At 41.1% G+C, this 10,015-nt stretch overlaps 1 protein-coding gene across 1 annotated transcript; it reads right to left on the bottom strand.

Annotated features, from left to right (window-relative positions):
• Positions 1 to 330: 330 nt before the first annotated feature.
• Positions 331 to 780, bottom strand: LOC149303924 (ribonuclease pancreatic-like). The gene has a single exon (XM_089480879.1). It carries the CDS (start codon positions 778 to 780, stop codon positions 331 to 333), a length of 450 nt encoding a protein of 149 aa, XP_089337005.1.
• Between the last annotated feature and the right edge of the window lie 9,235 nt (positions 781 to 10,015).

Genomic DNA, 10,015 nt, shown 5'->3' with positions numbered 1-10,015 from the left:
TTCACTAGAAAAAGCAAATAAGCATTCAGTTGGCAGCTCCCAAGTCAGCATAGTGTTAGATCTGCTCCAAGTTTCAGCCTGAATTTTAAAGGACTTTTCTAACTCTCATTCCCCACTAAGCTCAGCTTGTTGGACAGCTCATTTCAAGTTCAGATCCAAACTTAGAATGGATTCACCACCCCACTAACATGGAAGCCACCTTTATCACTGTATGGTAGAGATGTACACAAGAGAAAGAAATTAAACAAAATAGAACTGAATTGTTGCAAAACAATACAAAGAATGCTTTCAGACATCCAGCTTCATGGGACAGAAGAGGGGGTTGCACATCTACAGTGTTGCAAGCACAAGCTCAAAATGAACCGGTTTGTTGTTCTCACAGGCTACACGGATTCTTTTGGTCTCAGGTGTGCCGACATACTTGCAGTTGTCCGGAGAACTACCACCCACATTCTTGCAGTCAGTCAAAGGGAAATCTTCCTCACTGTCATATAAGTTATCCTTGTAGTGAGTCCCTTTGCTGCTGCACACATTCTGGATCTCAGACTGGCTTGCATGGACAAACGTATTGCGGGGTTTGCACCTCGTTGGATTCAGGTTTCTCCGTTTCATCATCAGGTCGCAGTATGCATTGGGATTTGAGGCTGAACTTTTTGGAAAATCGATATGCTTGGTTTGAAAAGATGACCAGTTCTGCCCTTTGCAGGTTCCCAGCAGTAGAAGCCCAAGAAGGATGGCTAAATGGGCCACCAGGCAGCAGAGGACCTTCGAGGTCAACATGTCTGAGTCTTGAAATCTAAGACAAAAGGGTGGGGTAGGAATAGCAATGTGTAAGTGAGGTCTATTTGTGACAGTGATGTCTATTTCTTAAAGATTTTGAGGATGTTCTATGGCTAACAAAGAATGATTTTTTTTTAGAATGTTGGGCATTTGTACCATGGAAGGCATAAGGAAAATTGAAAGAGAGTGTTTAAAATATCTCTTCAGTGGCTTGATGCAATATATTTCATTTGGAAAGTCATGTATTTTTTTTTTAAAAAAATATTGTCTGAGGCCCTGTATAGGAGGCTAAGATGTGTAACTTTACAGTGACAATGTTGCTGACATGATACGCAACCATTCTAGGTAATTGTGATAATGCACAATTGGGCGCCATGCAAGATACAATGTTGTACAATGAGGGCTCCTATTGTAAAATGTGTGCCATTGTGCATTGGGGCACATTGTACATCAGGACACAATATGCATTGGGACCACTAAACAATAGCCATGTCATTGGCTCTATTTGTACAATTGTCTCAGAGATGTAGCTATGTCTCTGCTCCCATGGTAAGAATATAAGCATTTCACAACTCTCATTTACGTGATCATAAATCAGTGTCTGATGATGTAAGCATCTAACAGGATATCAGCCATTGTTTTAATAAAATTAGGTGGGAAAAAGTCTTCCCATGTTTAGTCACACTTTCCTTTTGATATATGGCAGCTTCTTATGTTCCTACCCTTAAAACCTGTAATTTCTCAGTGCAATGCTAGCATTGGATTGTGAGATATTAACATGACAGGGAAATCCAGTCATGTGGCAGTACTCAATATCTGAATACGTATTTGTTTTTAAAAAGTGAGTTTTGTTCAGGATAAGAAAGAGAAGTGGACTTTACTTTGGGGTTTACACAGGAGCCATCATGGTAGGATTTTAGGGCAGACATCCAGATTCTCGCTCAGTAGAGTAAACTGTAGGGCCTCCCCAAGGGCAGCCACTCTAGATTATCACATTTTGAAGGACTTGTATATACACATTGCCATCTAACACCATTAAGTCCAGAATCCAAGATTACTTATCTGGTCTGTGGCCTTGGCAGCTATGCCAAAATACCAGGTGTTGACACCAGCTATGTTCACACAGTTGTGTTGATTCAACAGCAGTTCCCCAGCCAGAGAGTGATTTGTATATACACATTGACATCCAACACCATTAAGTCCAGAATCCAAGATTACTTATCTGGTCTGTGGCATTGGCAGCTACCCCAAAGTATCAGGTGTTGACACCAGCTATGTTCACACAGTTGGGCTAATCCAAAAACAGTTCCACAGCCAGGGAATGACAAAGACTGGAGTCTACAACTGCCTTACAGCCCAATTCTATGTAGCCAAAAATGAATGTGAGAGACTAGCTCAGCTGTCCTTCAGCCTGCAGTTTGGTACCCTCCATATGACTCCTATCATCACTGACCATGAGCCATGCTGGGAATCTCAATACGTGGAGGGTTGTGGAAAGCTACTTTAGTCTTTCACTTGGGAGTAATACATTTTTTGACCTCACCCTCTCCTGTTTGTGGCACATCAAGTAATTCAAATGCCTGTGCCATTCAGTGTTTTTTCTTCCAGCTATCTTCCTCTTTAACAAATTCTAGCTTTTATTTTCAACTGCTCCGTTTTATTAAGTCACCCACTGGTTTCCCCATACTTCCTTTGTCGATTTTGTGTTTGTGTGTGCTTATGTGTACACCTTCAAGTTGTCTGACAACTTATGGAGACCCCTTTGATTTCAAAGGGTTTTCTTAGGTGAGGAATACTCAGAGGTGGTTTTGCCATTTCCTTCCTCTGAAATATGCCCAACAGCACCTGCTATTTGTTGGCAGTCTCCTATCCAAAGTAGTAAGAAGGGTTGGCTATGCTTAGCTTCCAAGATCAGACAGATTCTGGCACTTTTAGATTATTTATATAGATAGCTGAAGCAGGAGGTATAGGGAGCTGCGGTACAGTAACAGAAAATGCACACAACCTGTACTATATTGTGAAATACAACTAAATGGAGGCAATGTTTCATTCCAAAACTAACCATACAATACAATGTTATTCCAAATGATATGAAGGCCATAATCATGTACTCAAGGAAAACAACAATGTTGAGAATATGTGGATGAGGGTGAGGAAATCTTTAGCATCAGCTGATATTGACTTCACTTGCAGTTTTCAGTAAAATCAGTTGCTTAAACTAAGTGAGAACCAGTATGGCCTACTGGTTTGAGTGTTGGGTTATGACTCTGGGGACCAGGGTTTGATTCTCAGCTCAGCCATGAAACCCACTGGGTGACATCGAAGGCTTTCATGGCCAGCATCCATCTGACCATAAAACGATGCCAGCCACAGATGCTGGTGTAAATCAGGAATAAATCAGTAATAAACTCTTCTAGAACATGGCCACATAGCCCAAAAACCCCACAAAGAACCACTGTGTGACCTTTTGCAAGTCACATGCTCTTGGCCTCAGAGAGAAGACAATGGCAAACTTCCTCTGGATAAATCTTTATAAGAAAGCTCTATGATAGGTTCGCCTTAAAACAACTTGAAGGTACAGTGCAACAACAACAAAGAATTTAGGACATTGTACTTTGCTCATATCACGACATGATATTACTCATTAGAAAAGACAATAATGTTCAGTACAGTCAATGTGATTGGGCAAAAGGATGTCTGCATTACAGATGAACTGACTCAATAGTGGAAGTCATGATCCTGAGCATGGAAGACCTGAGCATGATTGAGACTCATAGGCTTTCACTAACCTTTTCTCATGTGGGTAAAACGGGCTGAAAAGAGCATATGTAGTTCTTTTCAATGGTGTCCTTACTTCCTCCCCTGGGAACCATGCTACAGCCTAGGATACAGTGCTTTATGTGGCTTTCAGCATACGCTGAAAATTGCTTGGGGAGGAAGGGGCGGTGCATCCCATAGGGAGTAATGGGGCCCGTGCCCGTGGTGCGTGCGTGCCACTGTGCCATCGTGCTGCCATGCCGCTGCATGCATGAGCCCCATTCATTTAAATGTGGCTTGAGCATGCGTGGAATTTGCTTTATTTGGGGGAGTCTGGAACAGATCCTCCATGTAAAGCAAGGGCGCACTGTATCTTCATTTGTGAGGCTGTTTCCATCAAATCTACTCCAAAACATTTTATTCTACCAAGGAATCCCCCCCTTTTTTTTTTTTTGCTAGAGTGGTAAAGCTTTAGGCATGGGATGGGCAACCAATAATTGTAAGCCACAGCAAAAATAACTTTTTAATGGGTTTGCTAATCTAACAACAACAACAACAACAAATAATAATAATAATAAACCCAGCCAAAAATAACTTCTCTTTTGTGAAAAATCATAAGTATTTTTTATAAAGTTTGTTTCTGTTTACTGTACATCTCAAATGAACAACAGGAAAACAAACAAGGAACATTGGGATTCCTATAAGGGTGTATCCGCATTGTGTAAATAAAGCAGTTTAACAGCACATTAACTGCTATGACTCTTTCATACAGAATCCTGGGATTTGCAGCTTGGCGAGGCACCAGAGCTCTCTTGACAGACCAAGCTGAATGTCTCACCAAACTAAAACTCCCAGAATTCCATAGGATGGAGCTATGACTGTTAAAGTAGTGTCAAATTGCTTTATTTCTGCAGTGTGGCTACATCCCAAGCCTCTCTAATCACTGTCCTTCAGAAATACAGGTCTTATGTTTTTCCTGTTCTCTTCGTCCCAGGTTCCAGGGAAGCAGTTCTCTGCAGAGAACTACTGGCAAGCCTTTTTTCCAAAAACTGTTAGCCTATAGTTCAAGCCATATTCTCTGGCTGTTTTTCTGCTTCTGACTTCCTTCTTGGGCTGACCTCCTTATTGACCTCTTGGTCTTTCTATTGTGCCTTCTTCACTTCTACTTCACTTTCAATTACATTTCCAATTATCTTTCCACGCCTTTAGTTCAGCTTCCACTTCCACTTGTCTAGCTCACTCATATAGAAAATTTTAGTCCTAGCTCACTCATATAGAATGTTTTCCTTCTACTTTCTATTGTCTGAAAACCCCTTGGATTTTTAAAGGAAAATAAATTCAGCTGCCAATGCAATGCAAGATACCAATGCAAAACAACATAAAAACAATCCATACATATCAATAAAATAACAGATTCCTCCACAGTTCTAGCTTCCTAGAAGCTAGCAACAAACTTAGTGCAAATTCAGGAAAGAGATCATACTTATTCACTTGGGGAGAAAAATGGAGTTCTCAGTAACACCAACAAGAGTAGTCTTTGAAATGGAAAAGGCTCTTCTTCTGGATCTTTCTGGTAACACTGACTTAGGGAGCTCCTATTTATACTCTGCAGGTGGACAATTTCCATTCTAGAATAAAAGCCTTTGAACAGCGAATAAAAAATGTCTTGCCATTTAGCCTGATAACATAGGTCAAAGGAGTCTCTCTAAATCAAATCTGTTTTATTCACAGCACTGCAGATATCAAAAGTTCATTTGAGAGCAATTTTCTCAGTTAAAGAGTGCAGCTACACTTTAGAAATAATGCAGTTTGACACCATTTTAAGTGCTGTAGCCTCATCCTATGGAATCCTTGGACTTGTAGTTTTAGATGGTCTCTAGCCTTCTTGGTCAAAGAGTGCTAGTGTCTCACAAAACTACAATCTCAAGCCACAGTAGTTAAAGTAGTGTCAAACTACATTATTCCTATAGTGTAGATGCACCCTTAGAAAGAGAATCATCTATGGACAAACCACTGCTTGCTTGTTGTAACTGATTTTTAATTGAAAAGTCTGCAGCTGACTTGGGCTGCAGCCACATTGCTTAAATAATCAAGTCTGACACCAATTTAAGTACCATGGCCTAATGCTATGAAATCCTGAGAATTGTAGTTTGTTGTGGCACCAGAGCACTCTGACAGAGATGGTGCAATGTTTCACAAAACTACGGTTTCCAATGTGCACTGACTTTTAAGTGTCAGCAAACAATGGGAGCACCCAATGCACACCAGAAAACAACACTCATCAGAAGTTCCTGATGTGCACCGATAATTTCCAATGGTCATTGTGTCATGGTGCATCAGTCACTTTACTGGCTACTTGTACACCCACATGTTGTAATGTCATGGCAACCCCTACATGAATATGAACATTGCAAAATTACTCAGTGCAATTCAGAGCACTCTTGCCGGTGCCCAAATATACATCTTTGGAATTCACTCACTGGGTTTCATTGCCAGAAAGGAGATGTGATAAATTGGTCAAGAGAGCTCTCACGAGGCTGGGGGCTTAGCCAGTATTATAATGGATATAGTGTGTCAAGAAACCATTGTCTTTGTTAAATCCACTTTTGATGGACTGGAACAATAAATAAACAGAATACATTCTGCACAGAAATATTAATCCCCGCACAGATAACACAGTTTTCTGCACAAAACAACCATGTGTGAATTTTGTGCAGATTAAGTCTCAAATGGCAGATATTCCAGATATTCTTGTCAGTCCACGATTCTTCCCATCAGAATTTCTCAACACTCAAAAAACATGGTTTTTGACCATTTCTCAAATATTTTCAAATATTCATTCCATCCCTACTTGAGAGTGACTCTGTATAAAACTGACGGATTTGAGGTGGGTAGGAATGGGTTCTGGAGTTATTTTCAAGCATTTGGGCTGATCGAATTTGAAAATTTCCCCAAGATCACATGGAATCTTAAAAAAAGAAACAGTTTGGAGATATTGGGAAGTTTTGAGGGACTGGTGGGAAGCTTCCAAAGCCACAAAAATGGACCCCAAAGGGCTGCATGAGGCATGCAGGCTTTGCTTTCCTTGCCCTACCTCAGTGATGGCGAACCTATGGCACGTGTGCCAGAGGTGGCACTTGGAGCCCTCTCTGTGGGCACACATGCTGTTGCCCTAGCACAAAGTTTGCCAGAGTCTCTTATTAGAAAGCCAGAGGGACGTGGCACTTCACAATAAATAAGTGGGGTCTGGGTTGCAGTTTGGGCACTCGGTCTGTAAAAGGTTCATCGTCACTGCCCTACCTGAAAGGCTGGGCTTCCTTTTTGGTAAACTTGCAGCTTTTCCCCAATGGAGACCAGGACTTACACAAGCTAGACTGTGAGTCTCATCGAATTTACCAGTGTTTAGTCCTCTCTTCAGTGATAGATGCCACTTTCTGCTGCTCCATCTTCTCTTCCTCAGACTCACAGCTGGTGTATAGGTGTGTATAGGTGTGTGTGTGTGTGTGTATTAGCCTGACATCTAGGATATCTCAAGATGGAAGCAGGCAAAAAGAGGAAGAATGATCTGCACTTACCAAATATAGTATAAACTAAACTAAATTGAGAAAAGGGGAAGGACATGTTTCAGGTTCCAATGAAAATGTGAAAATAGGCAGCTGAAAATTTCATCATTGTCTGTGTGACCTCTGTAGCTCCAGTGAACACTTCTCTGATGGCAGGGAAAGTGTCACTGATGCCAAAGGTGCATTGATGGAGAAGTTTATAGGTGACCATCTTTATCCACACCTGTCCAATTTTATAGGCTGCTATAAAGGAAGAAAAAGCTTGTCATTCTTTTCCTTTCCTGGTTATTTTTAAACTCTTCATTGGAGATCACCATAGAAATCTCCAGACAAAGCAGTATTGAATGTTGTGATGCTTTACCTTCAATGGCTGCGCAGAAGAGGGAATTTCAGTAGGCATTCTTTGGTACCTTGATATGTGATAAGTAACACCTGCTCAAATTCCTTCTGCACAACTGTTAAAGGTATGGGAGTCATCCCCAGTTTTCAATCTGGCAATTCTAACATGGCCTCCAGCTGGGAGGAATAGACCATTTTTGTAAACCACTTTTGCACTTTAAACTCAATCTGCAGCAACTGAACTAAGCAAAAGACAAAGGAGAAAAATGGGAGGAGGAGAGAAAAACTGTGACCTTTTAAAAGCAGCTGTACAGTTGGATTGCAAAGGATGAATTGGACAGTTAGAAGGTGTGCTTCTCTACCTTCGTACATTGGTTTTTGGGGCGCTATTTGGTGCATACATCTCCCAGCCACATGACATTCAACATAAGCAGGTATCACATATACATGTGTGAAGTGGACTTTTCTTGAGGGAGTCGAGCCCTGTGGAAAACATTGTAATACACATGTGCAAACCAGCTTCTCTGCTTCTTGCTACACAACAAATAAACCTTCCTTCCCTCCCCCTTCAGCTGACATTTGTAGTTTGGTAAGGGTGCTGAGAAGAGGCAGGGTTCTTGCGTTAATACTTTTTTTTTATGATGATGATGATGGAAGAAAGGGAGCAAAAGAAAATAAATCAGCACAGAAAGTCTCCAGGGAAAATAGGTAAAGGAATCAGTTCGTGAGATCTACTTCCTGTAGTGTTTCCTTTCAAAACCTCTATTCTGAAAGCTCTCCCAAAAGCAGGGGTGTCAATAAAGGGGTGCGGGCTGCAGCAGGTGACATCCTAAGTGTGAGGTGACACTACCGCTTCCCAAACATTTGCCTTTTTGTAAGAACTGGGATGTGGAGTTCCCCTGCATCTCTTTAAAACGCTGAAGAGATGGTGTGAGTGGGGTGAGGGTTAGTGGGAGGAGAAAGGAGAGCCCAGGTTTTTTAAAAAATAAAAATGATTTTAAAAAATCTTTTACTTTTTTCTTTTGAAACATCCTATCTTACCAGTTTTTCACTTTACCCACATGAAGCTGTGTACCAATAAATACATTTAGGTTGTGCATATGATATTGTCATTTCAAGGTATAATTTTAATTTTTGCTAGTTGTTTATGTTACAGCAATCCCCATTACATTGAATGATATACAGGAATGATCATTTATGAGTAACATTAGCAGACTGGGTGAAACCAACCCTAGTGATGCCACTGCCCAGAAGAATTATTGTAAGGGGGGGGGGGGATCCAGTGATATGGACCTGATATATTGCAGAGATAAAGTTTAAAAGTAAGCGTTAAGCATGCTGGAAAATATCACTTTGCCAAAAATGCCATGGAAGTTTGGGCTGCTGCAAATAGCAAATGAATTGCAGTGCATTTTGTCTATGGCAAGATAGCTTGAAGGTGAACAGGTTCACCACAGGCCACACGGATGCGTTTCTGGAAGTAAAACATTCCTTGGTACTGGCAGTTTGGAGGAGAACCTCCAATGTAATTGCAGTCAATTACAGGGAAATAGTCTGTGCTGTCAAATAAGTTCCAGGCATAATAAGTATATTTGCCTTGTATTCGGCATACATCATGGATATGTAATGGATCAGCATTGATGAAGGTGTTCCTGTTTTTGCAAGTAGGTTGAGTCATTCCTCTCCGCTGCATCATCAGGTTGCAGTACGCATTGGAGTTTCTGGCGGGTGTTAATGGATAATCAACATGCTTTCTTTGAAAATCCTGCCAGGTCTGACCTTCACAGGACTGGACCACAAGAATCACCAGAAGGATGGCTTGGACCTGAAGGTAGCAAGAGACCTTGCAGTTCAGCATGGTAGGGCCTTGAAATCTATAGAGAGTAGGAGAAGGAGGAAAAGGAAAATCAGAGAAACGTAAAAGCAAGGCCTGCTCCTTGGGTATGAAAAATGAGAGCATTTAAACCTTATGCAGTGTGAGTTGGCAGAATACTCCCAGTCACCACTGTAGGGTGCAGATGGTGACTTGTCATATTTTTCTCCCAATTAATATTATTTATTTATTTCACAAGCAATCTAATTTGCAGTCAAAATCAAAATGATATCCATTCAAAGTATACATTCAAAATGTTTTTAGAAAAACAAACAGAAAACAGAAAGAAAAGGGAAAGGGAAAAAAACCACATATAATTAAAATACAATATGGTTCTGACCCTATTCTCTATTCTCTTATCCTAACTGTAACATTGTCTTCCCCCAAGACTGTGCAGATTAATCGCATGAGGGATGGGACAATGATGTCCCATCCCTGTCCTATCCTTCCCACCTGATTGTGGGAAGGACTTTTACATATGACTCACACCTGTCCTGGCAGGGAAGCACTTTTGTATCAACGGAAGACTGATATCAACAGAAGGCTTTGAGCTGTCAGCTGAAAGTGATTCCACCTATCATTTGCAGTCAAATCCGTTAATACCATGATGGCTGGAGCGTGGCTTTGGCACAGCTTCCAGACTCTTAGGACGCATGCATAATTTAAACAGCATACCTCCAAAGAGACCCAAAGCAGCTTTATT

The sequence above is a fragment of the Sceloporus occidentalis genome, unplaced genomic scaffold (assembly GCF_023333645.1).
Source record: "Sceloporus occidentalis isolate IW3139 unplaced genomic scaffold, rSceOcc1.0.p SCAF_14, whole genome shotgun sequence".
Lineage (NCBI taxonomy): Eukaryota > Metazoa > Chordata > Lepidosauria > Squamata > Phrynosomatidae > Sceloporus > Sceloporus occidentalis.
This window is presented reverse-complemented; position numbering and strand designations above follow the sequence as displayed.